The 18608-nt window shown below is 44.6% G+C and overlaps 1 protein-coding gene across 2 annotated transcripts in view; it reads right to left on the bottom strand.

Annotated features, from left to right (window-relative positions):
* CGNL1 (cingulin like 1) overlaps nt 1-18608 on the bottom strand; it is a 170162-nt gene that overhangs the window by 11808 nt on the left and 139746 nt on the right. For both annotated transcript variants that reach the window (XM_003586570.6, XM_010809305.4), the window contains 4 exons: nt 13566-13718; nt 12483-12653; nt 8196-8357; nt 4897-4986 (listed from right to left, as the gene is read on the bottom strand). In XM_003586570.6, coding sequence (XP_003586618.1) covers nt 4897-4986; nt 8196-8357; nt 12483-12653; nt 13566-13718 — 576 coding nt within the window. The remainder of the gene's footprint in view (nt 1-4896; nt 4987-8195; nt 8358-12482; nt 12654-13565; nt 13719-18608) is intronic.

Consider the following 18608-nt stretch of genomic DNA (forward strand, 5'->3'; position numbering starts at 1 on the left):
ATAAAGAAAAAAGAGAGAAATGGCCTCTGACTTAGCCTGCTTCCTCCTTTGGAATAGGGAAGTGAATCAGAGACTGGGAAAACATTTCTCTATATAAGCTTAGCGCTTCATGTGCTGTCTATCCTTCAATCATATTAAATACACTGAACAAAAACTTTCCAGTGAAATCAAAAACAGAACAGGAGCTGAAGGCAACAGTTTATCACAGCTGGACTGGAAGAAAGCTAAACCCTGAGCACGTCGGTCGGAAGTAACAGTGTCAGATTCCAATGGGTTTGTGTCAGAGGCACTCGTGACCTGAGCCAGCTCTCAGGATTAGAAGCAGCTGCCTTCTGGGTTAATGAAAAGCCAGAGACATTTATGATGGCTAATAATAATATTTAACCCCATCACCTGTGTTTACCTTTGGGCTGTAAAGGGCTTGGTGCACACACACTTCTACCTAGTACTAAAACTGATACTCAATCACGAGAAAGGAAAATTATTATTAAGCAACTGTACACAGTGGGCTTTTGAGCAGCCTCTACAATAGGAGGCAGTTCTGAGACCAGGATCATTTTAACTAAAGAAAAAAAGAAAGAAAGAAATACCATTCTGATCTTTCACTCGCTGACTGCAAAGGAGCCGTATTTCCCAGCCATATTCCAGTGACTGCACCCCTCTGGTGCAGACGGAGAAGCAAATGCAAGCTAGCCACTCAGGAGCAGTTCCCGAACATGAGTGCAGAAGCCCACGCCTTTATCTACCAGGACTTATCCTGCAGTTGCCAAGGCAACAGGGCAGCCCTCGAGCTGATACTCTTCCTCTTGCCTGCTGGCCACCTGGGTTGAACAAATGCTCTTTCCACTAGGCTGGGTTATCTTGGCCTCCAAGGCCTAGAGAACACTTTTCTATCCAGGCCCCGCTCTATTGTTAACTGTTGCACTCAGCCACCAGAACCACACGGCAGTGCCTGAGGAGCCAGAACATCAGCCTCTGGGTCATCTTTAAAACACCAAGCTGGGCCATCTCACTGCTGGACACAGGAGAGTCAGGAGAGGAGCAGGTGAACAAAAATCCTCACTCATATTAAGAGACAGCATGGCGTTATTTTTCACTTGGGAATAGAGACCCAAACATTTGGGGTGTTTCTATACTACCCTCACCCACCCATTGCCAGGATGATGGCAACAGGTGGGAGGTAGTGGGCTCTGAAATCAAGTCGTGGCTCCACACCTTTTTAAAGGTCTTGAGTCCCTATGCAGCCACTTAACCTTGTAAGCCCTGAAAACAAGAGAAAGCATGCAAGTCCCAGGCTCAGTGCCCAGCACCCAAGGAACCCTCAATAAGGATGGAAAATGTCATAAACAGAAACAAGGTTTTGGAGGAAGGAGAGGAAAAGAGATTTTTCTGGATTAAAACAGACCAAAAACCAGTAAAGCACCCACTATTGTATTCAAATTTCCTTCAATTTTAAGAATATCCTGAGCACGTATTGAAAAGGAAGGCTTCAGAAGGCCTGGGAACTTACAAATAATGTTGGCAGCATTTACTGACCATCAGATGTAAGCATGAGAAACTGGAAACAAAACGATGAGAAGGACAGAATGTTTGGTCTCACAACCCCCTTTCCTGTCCTCCGTCCCTGGGAACAGCCCAGTTGAGGCTTCTGCATTCAGGTTCCTGGGCTCCTGCCCATCCTCCCATCTATCCGCTTGGAGCACACACTGTGTGCTTCACTGTTCTGCTCAACAACCTTCCAAGGCTCCCCTCTGCCTTCAGGATATGCATTCCTTTCAAATCCTTCAACCTGCTTCTTTAACCTGCCTTATGCAAACTGGAAACCTAACCAAACACAGCAGTCCATTTGGTGCCCCTCAAAACAGATCCTACCACTGAATCTTTATTCATCCACTCCATTCTATCTAGGATTCATTTCCCATTCCTTTGGTAGTTTGTCCAAAACCTACCCTATCTTCAAAGCCAGGTCTTGGGCAGCCTTCCTCTAAGAACACCCACAGTCACCTGTGCTGTGATGGTCTTTCCCTCCTTAGCTGCCTGACCCCTTCCCTTGGCATGTAGTTATCTGCTGCTTTTTCTTGATGATTTCCCATTGTTTAGGCATGCCTCCCCTCAAACCCCAGCACCTCAAGGATAGAGGCTACTCTCAACAACCCTGGAGCCTGGCCTCAGGGCTATGCACATAGTGGGTGTCCATCCCATTCTGCCCACACTGCTAGACAGAACTCTGCCTTGGGAGTCAGCCATGTGCCCTAGCTAGATCACAGGTAACTCTGGGCCTTGCCTCTCTGTCTATTACACAGAAAGCCTGGGGAAATGAACCTGGGAAGTCACTGTCAGATCAAAGATTCTGCAAAATCAGGAGTCCTGCCCCAAGGCCACAGAAACAGAGCCCAGAACCAAGGTCACCTGTGAACCTGGCTGTGCCCATCTGTAACCATTGCCAAAAGCCCCCAGATCATCACCGGCAGGCTTCCTGACCCTAAATTAGGCAAAAATGCTCACCCAAGTACTTGCCCTATGGAACCTTAACCAACACCTAATAGCACCCTCCCAGCAGGAATGCCTGGTCTCGAGGCTATGTACGCTGGCTACACTGCTCTAACAGCACCGTCCACTCTCCCTGGCCTGTTAGGAGTTGGCCCACTGTGCTTGCGCACGCTTATTATCTCTGCTCTTTGTTCTTAATGAACTCACTCCCTTCTGAAATGCTCTGTGTCTGGAAACTCTTTTCCAACCTGCGCTCAGACAGCCACAACGTAAATGGAGTAGGCCACTCACTATAATTGCTGGGAAAATCTCTTTCTAGCTTTTCCACTTAAACCCTATAACTAAGATGAGGAAAAATAATGGGAGATGTTCAGAGGAAGCAAAGATTTAGAAGAGGCTCTTGTGAGCAGGCAGAGATTAAGTAGAGGGAAGAAGTTCAATCTTTGACTTTTTAATTTTAAGGAGACCAAGATCCAAAACAAAGTTCCCCAGACCTTCCTGTTGCAGGGCTGTTGCGGAGCATCCAGAGCCAATGCTATAAGTCAGGCTGGAGACAACAGACAGGTGCCATTTCCTGTTCTTTAGGGGACACTTCCTGTGAAGGAGCTGTCACAGAGCCGCATTTGAAGGGGCGGAGGAGAAGGGGTCTTAGGTTTAGAACTTTCCTATTTCTCTAATTCTGGCAGGAAGGCACCAGCACATCCCTAGAATTTAACCTAAGTGGACCGAAATGGTTTCAGAATCAAGGCCCCCTCATCTACACCCAGAGCCCTTCCTTGGACCTTTAAGAGGCAAGAAGCAAGCCTCAGATTCTCACCTTGACTTTGAGAGAGAAGTAAATGCTCTCCTGTAAGGCAGGTATCTTTGATCAACCCATTCTCTACCCTTCCTCATAAATCCAAAGGCAACATAGGCCAGGAGAGAACTCCCATCAGACCTCACTTATCTCAGGGGTTTGTTTTATTGTTTCAGTAATTCCTACATCAGTCTGAACACAAGGCTCAGTCTCTCCACTTTAACAGACACCAAGCTTTACCCTCCCTACCCCAGAGAGGGCAGTGAGAACAAAGAAAAATGATGAGGAAAATAGAACAAACATTGCAAAAAGACTAGAGACATCTGTGAAACCCAACTTTACAGGGACATAAACACACACCCGGGGAGAGAAGAAAAGAGTTAAAAGGTGACCCAGACACTTAATTTTATAAAATCCTCTCACAGAATTTCAATGTCAGAATTCAGAAAAGACTTCAGAAATCTCCTGGACAAACAGTCTCATTTGTCTAGATCTTAGAAGCTTCATTCAGAGAGGCTGGGGCTTCCTTACAGCTACATGAGGTCAGTGCAGGAGGCTGGACAGGGACTCTTTTCCATAAAACAAGTAGGTTCCCTCTATGTCCTCTCCAGGCTTGCTTTAGGTTCTCAGCTCAGGGAAAATACTTTCAACTTTGACCAGATCACAGAGAGCAGTTCCATTCTCCGTGAACCATACTGGGAGGAAAGAGAAGAGGCTAAAATAAATGGATTTGAGTGAAGAGCTGCCTTAGGGTTGGGCCACCAGCTGAGCAAGGGAGGCAACCACCTCTGGTTCAGTTTGTCTGATATTTGGGGGCTGTAAGGCTGTTTTAAGTGCCTGGTGACATGAATCTGAGCAAACTTCAGAAGACGTGGAAGACAGAGAAGCCTGGCATGCTACAGTCCAGGGGGTCACAAAGAGCTGGACACAATTGAGAGACTGACCACCAACAACAAATAATGATGGGATGACATACTCCTAGACCTACCACTCCTAGTGATGTGACACCCCATCCCCAGGATATGACTGAGGCACTCTGAACCTTAATTAGAAAAATGGAAACAAACCCCAAAACCTTGGGATCATACCAAGTGTAGTTCAGAAAATCAGTTCCATTATCTACAGTGTGAGGAAAGTGTGAACTGTCCCTGGCTCAGGTATCCATGCAACTCCTGCCAATTGAAAACTGCAAAAATCACTCACTTGAATGGCACTGTTACCATGCTATGAATGCCTCACAGATGTATGCACTAACTCACTGGCAAAGTTCTTGAAGGAACAGACTGCATCGTATCATTTACTTCCAATGGCACTAATACAGTGGTGGCCACCAAATTTCATACAATTGCTGGCTGAACTCATGAGTCTTCGAGCCTCAGCTCTAAAAGCACTTTGCCTGTTGTGACTAAGAGACTGTTTTCCATAGCCACTCTGGAAACTTTCATTCTACACACTTTATGGTATATATTTCACCTCCCTTGTAGTGGCTCGCACCATCTTCCGTCATTTCCGTAAGCCATGGACTTGCTCCCCCTCCACCAGCCAAATCCTCAGGGTTAACCTCTCACATTTCCTTATGATCCACACAGCACTCAGCAACAGAACAGTACCTGTTCCCTGCTCCGGGTGATCCTCTCAGACAGCAAATCCGAGTTGTTTCTTTCTTCTTCCAGCTCCATCTCCAGTTGAGACACCTTGTCCTGAGAAAGAAGTTACAAACACAGCCTACCTAACTTGCACTGACCAAGTTTTTAGGAGCAAGGACTGCCCCGCCTTGCACAATACCACAGGTACATGAGAGCTGAGCACCATGAGTTAGAGTTTGGCAAAATGATGTTTCTTTTTCTCATACTGTGCAAAGTACATCTTTTAAAACCTGTTTTATTGCTTTTATAACATAATTGTGCATCTAGAAAACACATAAAAGGAGAAAAAAATTGCCCCACTGAGGATATTTTATATTTCCTTCAAGCCTTTTTTTTTCCTCTATGAATCGGTAATTTTACAAAGATCTACCTAAGCCTAACAAGCATATGTTACCTGTTTAAAGACAACGTGGAAACCAGGATACCATCCAAGGCACTCTTCTCGAACTACTGTAAACTCAGGACAATGTTCTCTTTTTTCCCTTAATTGTGAGTTTATTTCCAAGCTAATTTCCAGTTCTCTAGCTTATTACCAAAATATCCAACAACTTTCTCTGGGACATCTTTGAGACAATGCCAGAAACCCTGAATGTATCAGGACAATGTTCTTCCTCTCTCCTGCTCAGGGTTTCCAAGACCTTCACAGAAATAGAGTCTGAAGCAGGCTTTCGCATCTGCCTTTTCCTTCTAGGAATCTCATAAAGGCTGGTGTAGTCCCCAGGTCCTCAGCAGAGTAACATAAAGACAGTGTTGGCCCATTCTGCTAAGCCACCCATCATACAAAAAATAGTTATTTCTGTCTTCCTTGCAGGCTCCTAATTTAACATCACTGAACATTAGGAGAAAAGCACTTCAAATTAGCTTTGTATACAAAAAAAAAAAAGAGGCTTCAAACACAAACCGCCCCACTAGAATGGGAGGCTATGGGGTTGGTCCATGCATTTCTCCTGTCACCAAGCAGTGTGCCATACGTCCAGATTAAGTCAGAGCCATGGGGCAGGCACACTAAAAGCAATCAGCATTTTCAGTTTTAATGGGAGCCTGCAGCATCTGTACATAAATATTGTCTCTGCGATTGTCAAAGTTGGCTGACGAGCCTCCGTGTGCACCAAAAATAAAACTCACTGAACTCTTGTGAATGACTCAATGTCTGTGAATGCCTCCTCTGTTGTGAGCAAAACCTACAGAGAACCCAAAGACCTGTCTCCCAGGAGAAAACAGGCACCTGAGTTTCTGAGTTTACAGGCTCATTAATGAGAGAGCTCTTGAGTCTAAGAATTAATCTATCAAGTGCTAGTGAAGGAATAAGCAAGATATTAGTCATGGCAAGACAATCTTGCCAGCGGCCTCTTAGGGGAGGAAGCACCCTCTGGTGTGCCTCATTGGTGGGGTCTTGAGAGCTGTTCATTCATGCTTAATGGAAAAACAGCTAAAATACTGCACAGGGGCAAATGAAGCTTAGCTATGCCACTGCTTCTAGACCTTGAGTTAGTACACGGAATATGTTTTTTATAGTCAGAATATTCTAGAAGGAGACAACCTGATGACTCAATGGTTGACTAAAAGCACCTCTTCACAGGGTACTCTCCCTGCCTACAATTCATACTATACAGAACCCAGCAGGAGACTTCAGGGGATCAGGCCACAGGTCATTACACCAAAGGTTTTCACATCACTGCCTGATGAAGCTTTAGCTTGTTTTTAACCAGATTGTTTGAGCCGCAGAATAATCACTTCCTAGTTACCTGGGTTGAGTTACCTGGGTTTAGTTTGCCTAAAATGACCTCCCCTAATGAGATTAGAACCAGGACACTGGGAAAATATATTGCAATCTTGAAAAAAAAACAAAAAAGATAAAACCATAACCAAGTAATTCTAAGCCTCCAAAAGGGCTGATCTAATAAAATCTTTAATGGTTGAAACATCACTTCCTAGATATAAACTGCTACTAAGTCCCCTGGAGGTTTAAAAGTTATTTCTATTTATTTGCAAAGTAGAATCAGGAATTCCATAGCTTTTAAATTCCAGCTATCTCTTCCTGGCCTTGAGCACTGTCTGACTTTTATCAAAACCTTGACAATGTTAACTTTTTCCATAGGTCTGAGGCTGATTTTTAAGTGTTTCTTTTCCTCTCTAAATTCCACTGGGATGTGGGCTGTGTGTGGGAGTAGGTGGTGGATGTTTCTGGTTTGGGTTTGGGGTGGGGTTTCTGGTTTGGGGTAGGTTTTGTTCTTGTAAATTCATATTGTAAATTAAGCGGGACTGATGTTAAATTTCTCCCTGTCTTTCTTGGTAGAATGTTCAAATTTGGATGCTATTACTCACATTTTTCTAGTGTGTTGTGTTTTCATCTTGTAAACAGATCACCCCAGCTGAGCACTTTCTGATAGACTGTCCTGGACTATGAATACATGGTTATCCAAGAGTGACCTGAGCCAGTCTGCACTGTCCTGGACTATGAATACATGGTTATCCAAGAGTGGCCTGAGCCAGTCTGCACTGTCCTGGACTATGAATACATGGTTATCCAAGAGTGGCCTGAGCCAGTCTGCACTGTCCTGGACTAATGAATACACGGTTATCCAAGAGTGGCCTGAGCCAGTCTGCTGCTTGTTTTGGCACAGCTGGACCCTCTGTAAGAAAACGCGCCAGAATCTGGGGAACAAAAGCGGAACATGTGGGTGTCCCTAGGTGTTGGGCGGTTTGGACCCAAGGCATGGCTGAGCCCCTCCGTATTCACAGCAGCCTTGTCTCCTTTGCAGTTGGAAGTACTACCCAAAGCAACAAACTATCTGTTGTGCCCTATCTATGTGCCCTTCTGAAAACTCATCTAATCTCCTCTGGATGATTTTGCTTCCTCTTCAAGACAATGATGAGACTACAATAAATGATTTCCATCATTCCTTCCAGCACTGACATCTTATGAATCTATGAACTACCTGGCTTCTTCTTCAAATCAAGAAGTGACTTTAGGGACTTTCCTGGTGGTCCAGTGGTTAAGAATCTGCTTGGGCTTGATCCCTGGTCAGGAAACTAAAATACCACATGCCCATGTGCTGCCAAAAAGCCCACGTGCCGCCAAAAAGCCCACGTGCCACAGTGAAGACCCCACACAGCAAAAGAAAGAAATGACTTTACAAACATCTAACTGTGCAAGAGAATAAAAAACCAAAGACTTTCCCAAAGGCTGAGGTGTGCGCAAAAAGGCTGCTGCTTCCCTTCTGTCCCACACACGTCTCCCCAGACCCCGGCTGCCCACAAACCTCCATCTGCTTGACGAGTCGGCCTCGGTCATCCTTGAGGTGACTCTTCGCCTCCAGCTCGTACTCCAGGTCCTTGAGTGTCTGCTCTAGAAGCTGCCTTTTCGTGAGCGCTTCTTCCTGAGCTCTCTGGTAGTCCCGTAACTCTTCCTCCATCAGGCGCATCTAGAATGAGGAGATACGGGGGTGTTTATCTGGGCACATAGGAGCACAGAGCTCTCATGAGTGCGCAGGCTGACCCCGGAGAGGATATAGCAGCTCCCGCTATGCTGGAGGTCAGAAAACCCTGAGCAAGCACCACCTCCCTCTCGGCCTCAGTTTCCTCTTTTGTAAAAAGAAGACTTGAGGACTTCCCTGGTTTGCAGGGGTTGTGGGTTTGATCCCTGGTCAGGAAGCTAAGATCCCACATGCCTCCTGGCCAAAAAAAAAAATCAAAAACAAAACATAAAACAGAAGCAATACTGTAACAAATTTAGTATAAAGACTTTAAAAATGGTCCACATCCTCCCTCAACACAAATCGTTTTAAAAGGAAGCCACTTTCCAGCTACAGAGAAAAACCCCATTGGGTTATAAATTCAATCCAGTAGATGTTGGTCAGCATTATATAAAATGGAAAAAAATATCAGAGTAGTACAAGCAAACATTGTTTTCTGAAACATTTCTACTAGATACTAATACATTTGTATGGATGCATGCATTACTGTGTTACAAGGCAAGACATCTTTCTTAAGGCAGGTCACGGTCAAAGATATTTGAAAGCCCCTGAACTAAGTTAGCACCTCCCAGAGCATAATCTTGCTCACCTGTAATAGGTTCCTCTCAACAGAGGTTTAAAGTGAGGGGAAAATAAACGCTAAAATCATGACTCCAAAGCATCCTGCAGGCACAAAATCTATTACTATAAACAAATTAAGAGAAAACCACTGGTTTCTAAAAGAATATGGTCAGTTGTCATAATTTACAGTGTTTTGTTCCTCCACAAGGTGGCACTGAACTGACAGCTTTGAAGAAAGTGTAAGAGACAACGAGCTTGATTCCCAAGAGTTGCCGTGTTTTCCACTCCTCTGAACTCTCCCCAAAGGGACTAGGCACCTCAGCACACAATAGGTATTCCTTAAACATCTCTGTGGACTGATTCGGTGAAGGCTGTCTGTTTCTTTCTCAGCGTCCCTCCTGGAGGTGGTTCAGGATAACAGGTGGAAAACACAGTCTCAGCAACAGACTATATGGGTTAATTTCCTTTATGATAGCAAATGGCAAACTCCAGTAAAGAGTAACAGCTTTGGGGCTTCCCTGGTGGTCCAGTGGTTAAGAGTCCACCTTGCAATGTAGAGGACACCGGTTCGATCTCTGGTCTGGGAGTATTCCACATGGCATGGAGCAACTAAGTCCATGAGCCACAACTACTAAGCCTGCGCTCTACAGTCTGCAAGCCACAATTCCTGAAGCCCTCACATCGCAGCTGCTGAAGCCAAGCAGAGCAATGAAGACACAGCACTGCCCAAAACACATAAATAAAATTATTTTTAAAACCACACTTTGCTGAGAGGCTAGTATGCAATTAAATATTAAAAAGGAAAAGAAATACCAGCCTTTGGGAGTGGTTTTCACAGAAAAGTGGGGAAGCCTCAGAGACAACCTTTTTGGGGACCCAACAGGTTAGACTAGTTTAGGAAGCCCAGAGGGAAGACTAGGAACTGTGTTTGCCTCCTGGAGGCTAAAAGGAACACCCGCCATTTCTGCGAGAACAGCACAGTCTTGACGAAGACATCTCCTGATAAAGACTAGGCTGGCATCAGTGGGGACTGAGTGACAACACAAAATGAAAATCCTTCCATGGAAAAAGGATGATGAGACATTCTTTGGATACAGAGATGCTCCAGGACATGAAAAAAAACTCTCCAAATAAGAAAGTCTTTAAAAAATCTTCTGTGCTTCAGTGTCCTGATTTACAATATTGTGATAAATATATCAATAAACCTACCTTAACGAGCTGTCCTGAGACTCAAATGAGGTCATACCCCACCCAAAGTACGGGGGTTTTACAGTCAGACTGATAGGTAATGGTACAGCTCACATTTCCTTCTTGGTATCCTTTCCAACATCCAGCCCGTTTCTGCCTTCTGATGCCCTCAGTCCCTAACATCCACCAAGAGCTCTACCATAACCGAGAGTATCCAAGAAGGACATGCACAATACAGTTAGCAGTACAATGTCTGGAATCATGAAGTAGACAAATAACTTCTGAACCTACCAGTGCTAACTTTAAAAGTAATTAAAAACTGCCCTTGGCGAAGTGGGATTTAGAAAATAAATGCAACAGTGAACTCTAGTCTTAATTCTCTAAAGATGACCTTCATCAGAACTTTTCTAGCTCCATGTCAAAGGTAAAAAAGGTAAAAGGCCTGTTTCTCTCATAGCGAACAAGGCAGTATTACAGCACTCAAGTGCAAAGACCCTTGCAGTTTTTTGTTATTGAGAGCTTTAACTAAGTACAGCCAAAATGGGATGGAAGGTGGTGAACAGAGGTGAGTTTTTTTAAGAATCCCATGTGATCCTGGCTTATTAATTCACTTTTGTTTCAAACAACTCCATGACTCCAGCACCCTTAGGGTGGTTTCTGACTGCAGTTTCCTTCTAGAAGGAGGAGGTGCCTGTTTCTGCCATTCAAATGGAAACACTGTCTCACAAGGATAGACCAGTGAGAATATCAAGGAAGTACAGTCTTTGTTTTCATCTTAAGGAATTCTTTTTTGAATTACTGCCCTTTTACAAACAACACTGATCTCCATCTGGCCCTAACTAATCTCTCTGAATCTGTTTCCTTATCTAACTAGAGGGTCTCTAAGGTTCCTTCCAATCTGAAGATTTTAGCACCATAACCATTATACAAAAATCAAAGGGAAGCACTGGACAAGGGTCACTGTGACACAGATTTTCTGAAATCAAAGCAGCTTACAAATAGTTGTTGGTATTCTCGCAAATATCTGAATCCTCTCACCCAGTTGCTATGAAAATGATTGTTTTTCAATGCCAAAGAGAACTGTGCTATCAATACGCTAATTTCAGTTCTTACTAGAAGTCCTGTGTCCTGAGACCCTAAACCAGAGGAGATCTGTTATCAGGCTCCTTTCAGAAGTGTAGAAGTCTGCAATAAATATCCATTGTTCTTTCACACAGTTTCAGCACTGACTCATGAATGACCTTTCTTTGATCATCAAAGATAATAAAAGTTTGTTTTTTAAAGAAAAATTTGTTTTCCTATGGAATCTTAGTGCTCTTGGTACTGCTTATGAAAAACAAAAGAAAAAGCAAGCTTTAGAATTATAACAAAAACTAGTATTAGTGTTCAGTATACACAGATCCTTTGCCATATAGTCTCACATGTTACCTCATTTAATTATTAAATCATTATTATTTTGTATACTTTTAAGATGTAGAAACAGATGCTCAGAAAACTGGAGTAACTTGCTCAAGGTCATCTAGCTGGCAGGAGGCAGAGTAGAAATCAGCTTACATGGTACTGGCATTTTAGAGCCTTCAGCTTTCCATTAAAATAATCAAAAACATTCCCTTTATTATTCACAATTCTTCAGAAGTCAAGACTTAAGGGAGCTAACATTTGGGTTACTTTGCTCTATTATTCTTAAGTATAAAACCAAGAATACACTTTACTACTTTCAGTACTCATAAATTCCTGAAGATTTCTGTCTCCATTATTGTTGTTCTGAAACTCTTATCCACCACTCCTACTGCAATGAAAGTCCATGTAATTTTAAGCCAATGGCGGAAAAAAAAAAACAAAAAAAACGGATTACTTTAATCTTTGTTCTAGGATTAAATTAAAACATTACCACATATGAATCATTTAGACACAGCTGGGCACACCACTGCTGCTCCGTAAACAGCCGCTAAGCTTTTTTAGGCAGAATATCTTGGCTTAATCACACAAACTAAAGTTGTGTCAACTTCACGTCAGAGGCCCTGAGTCCTCTGTATCTTAGAATGCCATCTGCCCTGATGCAACCATCCTGAGAATCAAGCTCAAATGCTGTCTTAAGAATCTACCCCAGTGGGAATTCCCTGGCAGTCCAGTGGTTAGAGCTCTGCGCTTCCAGTGTAGGGGGCACAAGTTCAATCCCCTGTCAGAGAACGAAGATCAAACATGCTGTGTGGCAAGGCAGCAGGAAAAAAGAAAACAAGAATCTAACCCAGCCTCTCCTGGAAGAGTTTCAAAGCAGATTCTGAACACGGGTAAACCAGAACTGCGCTGGTCGGCCATTATTACCTCATCCTGCAACTTCATTGCAGTCAGATGGGACTTTTCTGCCTCTAGAGTTTTCTCCTTCAGCTGTCTTTGCATCTCCGCAAGTTCCCTGCGATTTTTCTCCTTGTATTCATCCAGTTGGTTCTGGAGCTCCAGCGTTGATGTGCGGGACACCTCGACAATGTCGGCCATCTGGAGAAGTGACACAGGTGTGAACCCCACCCCACCACCCACCCCCGGCCCCCGCCATGAGGCTCCATCTGGAGCCTGGGAGTTAGGCTTGCACCCCATCGCCACACATCTCCTCTTCTCTCCTGTGTAGCCCCCCAAAGTCTACAGATCATGGTCTGCCCAGATTAGTCACCTCTAACGTGGAAGTTGCGTGGCGACCTGAATAGGCCTATCTCTGGAGCTAGATTCTGGGTCCTGGGTCCTATTCTCGCTCTGCCACTTACCAGCTATACAATTGGGGCATTACTTGCCCTCTCTGGGCCTCTGCAATGTGCTCATTAAAAACACTGAAGCCATAATCTATACCTTGGCAGGACTGTTGTCAAAATTAAAATGATGCAGACAGAATTCTACTTAGATATGAATGAGCTGGTAAACTGACTGACGCAGAGCAGATGTCAGAAACTGGCCAGCGTTCAGGGAAGCTTCTAGAACATGGGGAGTCCATTTTGGCTCTGTGCCTTTCCCCTTCTGGATGTTTTAGGGTAGAGGGGAGCAGAGAAGCCACGACTACTGGGCTTTAAAACTGCCTTTCACGCTCCTGGACAAGAAAGGTGGAGCAAGCACATCGATTACACACAAAGGCAGAGGTTCTGACTGAGGTACCATCTGCGACATCTGCACTGACAATGCCAGGCTTCTCTGGGTAAGGGATGAGAGGAACTGAGCCCAGGGTCCAGGGGGCATTCTCTAAACCAGTTTCTCGTAACTGGAATTATCAACAGGCCTGAAGAGCTGCTTCAGGGGATCTGCAAATCCCAGACACATTTGTGCTGAGACACACTGCAGATCTGCTCAGCTCTGTCAGGCCCTCCAGCATGGTGGGGGGTGAAGGGGCTGGGCCCCATGCCCTGCCCAACTCCTGCCCCTTACCTCCTTCTGCAGTTTCTCAATGGTCTTGTCAAGGTGCCATCGCTCATTCTCCATTTCATTCTTCAGTCTCCTTAACTGCTCCTTCTGCTCGGCCTCGTCTTTGAGCCTCTCAGACAACTGCTTCTGTTCCTGGGTGGCCCGGCTCAGATTTCTCTGCAGATGGCAAGGAGAGGACAGTCCTGTCACCTACCTGCCAGGGCAGCTGCAGGGATGGGTGGCAAAGGGAGTTTCACAGCCACATCACAAAGCAATCAGACCTGCTACATCACTGCCATTACAGAGACACGAGGATATTGTCAGCTCTGAAATTTAGGGACCAAAATGGAGGCTGACCTCACCAAAAACACAGGCAGGAATGAAGGGGCAGATGAAGGATGCATTACAGAAATACAGAAAACGGCCAAGGCTGCTGGGGATGGTGATTCAGGATAGTATCCAAAAACCTGGCAGAGCTCATGCTCAAAAACCACGGGGAAGTTATACAGTAGACTAACTTCAACCCATGCGGCAATTCACATCCTGTGACATACAGCATTGCACCTAATGTTCTAGCATTGTCTCTGCTATGTGGATGGTTCTTACAATTAAAATAGCTAAAAATCAAACTATAAGGAAAGAGAAATTGTCCCATGGGCCAAGATTCCACTTGGGTTAGGGGGAGTTATAATCAACAATCCCTGAGATGGACTCACACACAGAAGAGAAGCAATCTGGCAATCTACGGGCTGAGGAGCCTGCTGGACAAGAGGTATGGAATAGAAGACACACTCATTAGGAAAAAGACAGATGTATGGTTACTTAGTGAATCACACCAAATACTAGTAGGTCTTACAAAATGTAACATCTTGGGTGCAATATTTCCCCTGGGTTCCTCTGAGGCTCTCATCTCACAACATTATACAGACTGATGTCCTTTATGTAAAAAAAAAAAAAGAACATGTAATTCTAAAAGAAAGAAAAAATCCTAAGGTATCTTAGGAACACTATAGTAGCTTCTTTAAATGACTAAGAATGAAGGGCTGTGGCATAAGGATATCATGAAGGGGCACAGCTCAGAATAGCGGAGCGTAACCCAAACACAGCTAGATCAGAAAAATGGCATCAGGCATTGAGGGCTGAACGTGAGTTAGTACAGGTACTGTTTGGGACCTACTCAAGTCTTGTGTCCCTGCAGAGGCTGTATAAGGACAACGGTTATATTTGTACAGTGCTTAACAGGTTACAAGCTGCAGTCACATGCAGTAACTCAGGCATTTTGAAATCACAAAGCACTTCAGGCGCTTCTGGTTTGCAAAGCTTTGGAACAGATCCACTGGCCAGCCACACGGCCTAGGGCCAAAAAGCCACCTGTGGAGGACTGTGCTCAGAGAAACAAGCCAGCACAGCCAGGCCACTGCAGTTAATTGCTGCAAGGAACCAACGTCAAAAAAAGCAGTTGGGGAGAGCAGATGGAAGGAGAAAGGGAGTCAGAAGTTCAGTGGGGGGCAATGAGCAGGACTGAGAGCCACCACGGTCAGCGTGGCACACACCCGACAGAGGGTCAACCCTGGGACTTGTGTTTGTGGTTGATTTAGTGCGTCGAGAGCAAGGGGCAGCGCACAGGACAAGCTAAGTGAGGCATGGTTCCACTGTGTGGGAGCAAACTCTCAGGAACAGGTATCTCAGAATGGCAATTTTTGGAAAGCAACAAATATAGAGGGATACCAGCTTCCCTGGTGGCTCTGTGGTAAAGAGTCCGCCTGCCAATGCAGGAGACGCGGGTTCAATCCCTGGGTCAGGAACATCCCCTGGCGAAGGGAATGGCAACCCACTCCAGTGTTCTTGCCTGGAGAATTCCATGGACAGAGAAACCTGGAGGGCTACAGTCCATGAAGCTGTAAAAGAGTCAAATATGACTTAGTAACTAAACCACCACTCACAGAGGGACATCATCGCCTTCCCGTAGAACTGCCAGGATACAACTCAACCCCTACCCCTACAGATCCCCCAGCCTCTCTTTCTTCCTTTTGGATTCCAAATCTCAGGGGCTCCAGGCCAAAAGACAAGCCAGCCTCGACTCCATTCAACTCCCACATGGTGAAAGCTCTTCTGCTTTACCTTTGGCTCAGGATGGGTTCCGCTACCAACACCCCCTTCCCTGGCCCAGGCTCTGCTCTCCTGTGCTACTAAAGACTCCTGAGACTCAAACAATCTGAGCTGGGCTTGACCAACACACCCTGTCCCAACCTTAACACATACACATTTGCCTAGAAAAATAATTTTGCTAAATCATTTTTTAAATATTTCTTGCATGCTTGCCTCTATTGCATGGCAGTAAGATCTATAAAGGCAAGGAACAGATTTTTTATCTGAGTATGTCTCATAGTCCAGATTCACTATTAGGCACAGGATAAAAAATCTCTGTGGCTGCAAATTAACACCTATCCCCGAAAGTGATCTAAAGATTTCTTATATCAGAATCACCAAGCAAGGGTGGTGGACTCCTTATGTAAAATACAGAATCTAGCCCTTTCTGATGGAATCACAATTTTTCTTAGAGTGGAGCCCACACATTTGCATTTGAAAGTTTCACCCAGATAATTCTGATATACTCAAAAGTTTAGAAATGCTGTTCAAACAATGCTCTGCCTCTTCGGAGATTCAAGACATAGGTTCTAATAAGTCACTGCTGAGAAAATATGTCCCAGATTCACATGAAAAACAGCAAACTTGGCAACTTTGCATTTAGGAGTTAGGTGTGAAATGCTCTATAGCTACAGTGACTGCATTTCCAAGACCAGCCATACAAGTCTCTTGACCAACATTGGGACAAAATTTGAGGAAAATCTGTCAGAAGGGAGAATCCAGAACACAAGGCTGGTAGACATACAGTGAGTGCCCTTGAGCTTGGGGACCATTATCTCAGTAGATGCAAAGCCTTTTACTGTATGGCTGAGCAAGGCCTCCATCAGTCCGTATTAACAATAACTATGTGGCAGGTGAGCAGAGGGGCTTGAGGGAATGGAAGGCTTGATCAGAAAGAACTGGATCTCAGAGCCCTTGACATATGTTAACCGCGGACTGTGACAAGCGTGGCGGCTTTCTTCTTCTGTGGTCTCAGTACACAGAAGTCTGCTAGGGTGGGAGGTACAGGCAAACAGAACATATATTATCAACAGAACATATATCATCATCCTTCCCTGAAGAAAAGAACTATGGCCCCCTCATCTGCAGAAGCCATTTCTCAAGGTAATCAGAGACATCTTTGCCATGAACACAGTTTAAACAGGTCTACACAGCAGCCCAATCCTCAACCAAGTGGCTTGGCTGAAGTAAACCAAGAATGGTACCCCCTTTGAACTCCTGCTCTGTCTGACTGAGCCAGAATGAACCAGACCTAAGTTCACAAGGTCTTCACCTACAATGGCAAGAAATATATTTATCATACATGAAGATGCAGCAGATTGTTAAAGACACAAAAATTTTGAAATATAAAATGCTTATGTGGGAAAAAGAAAAAAAAGTTACTCTCTCCTCTTCCTCTAAGAGTTAAGTTCCCTTTTGATTGTCAGTTTTGGGAGAGGCATGCAGAATGAACTAAAGGAATGACTGTTTGGTCCCCAAATTGAGAAAAAGCAAAGTAGTTTTGAGTGATGGTGTGTTTTCCATAGCACTACTTTTGAAACAAGATAATTCAGATAATGATGGTGAGACTGCTGGACCCTCTTAAAATTCCTGCCGGATTATGTTGCCAGTGGTTAGCACAGCCACATGCTGCCTGAAGCAGTCTCACCATCTCAACACCACTGGGAAAACAGGCCTGAACAAAAGTAACACGTCAGGGATAATTCTGAAGGCAGGAATGGAGATCCGGAGGTAGAGGCCAGCAGGGATCACATTAAGATCTTTAGACCTTGAGGCCATCATCTGTTCTCTCCACTGAATTAGCTGTGAGCTGCAGATTCACAGCTGGTGAACCACCTCCTTCTGTGTGAAAGTTTCTGGTTTGATCAAAGGATGATAAAGACAGAGCCTGTAACAGCTTTACCAAGTGCCTGGTGTGGATGTGACACAAAACTGCAGATTTTTGCCCCCACAGAATACAAATGTTTTTCCTCTCTTTCTGTCCCCAAGAAGCTCAGAGATGTAAACCCTGCACTTTGACTGCTGGGTTGTAGCCACCACAAGCCTTAAACAGCTGCATAGGGCAACCGCCGTTCACACAAAATCTGCCAAAAAAGAGTTAATAACAAAGATCTAGATTAATAAAGAAAGAAAAAGAAATCCAAAGCTAAGACACCAAAACGAAGAAAATATAGGACTTTACTGCATGCAAGAACAAGGTCTCTGTCCGAAGCCAAAGAGAAGGTGCAGATCTGGGGGTGAGGGCTCCTGAGCTGTGGCTGACCTGAGTGAACCCCGGTACACATTCCTCTAGCCCTGAGGAGATGATGCTGTATATGAAAGGAAAGCTGCAATTAGGCATTTACAAATTTGAATCCTGACTCAGCCCCTGACATTTTTCATGTGCCCCCGCCTCACCCTCCCTTACAGACACACAAATCCCAAGGAAACACTTTAACAGACTCCTCTAAGACAGCTGCTCAAAATAACGGGCTTTTACCTCCTCAGAAACTCACCTGAGGGATGCCTGATGCTGCTGGTCCTTTAAAATTCCAGAGCAGGTAGAAGGAAGGACATACCTGGATCACACTGAGGTCACTGTGCAAAGTCTATTCAGAACCTCAGTGCAGACTTTGTTTTTTTTTTTTTTAAAAAAGGACATACTTCAATCTTTCTAACCTTCAAATGGGAAAAACTAATTTTCTAAGAATCTGCTGATTTTGAATAGAGATAGCTATCCAGTTTCAAGGAAAGGACTTCCTCGGGCTTCGTTTAATAGCCCTCTTGAAGGACTGTGCTCTGAGGCATCTATTTGCCCAGAGGAGAGAGGAAATCGGCTTCTGCCACAGAGCCACTCCACAGTGCCCTGGGGACTGATTCTGTTGGCCTTCTCACACAGTTCGTATTTTATCTTTGGAAAGCTGCCAGGCTCTTCCATGT

Source organism: Bos taurus, chromosome 10 (assembly GCF_002263795.3).
Source record: "Bos taurus isolate L1 Dominette 01449 registration number 42190680 breed Hereford chromosome 10, ARS-UCD2.0, whole genome shotgun sequence".
Lineage (NCBI taxonomy): Eukaryota > Metazoa > Chordata > Mammalia > Artiodactyla > Bovidae > Bos > Bos taurus.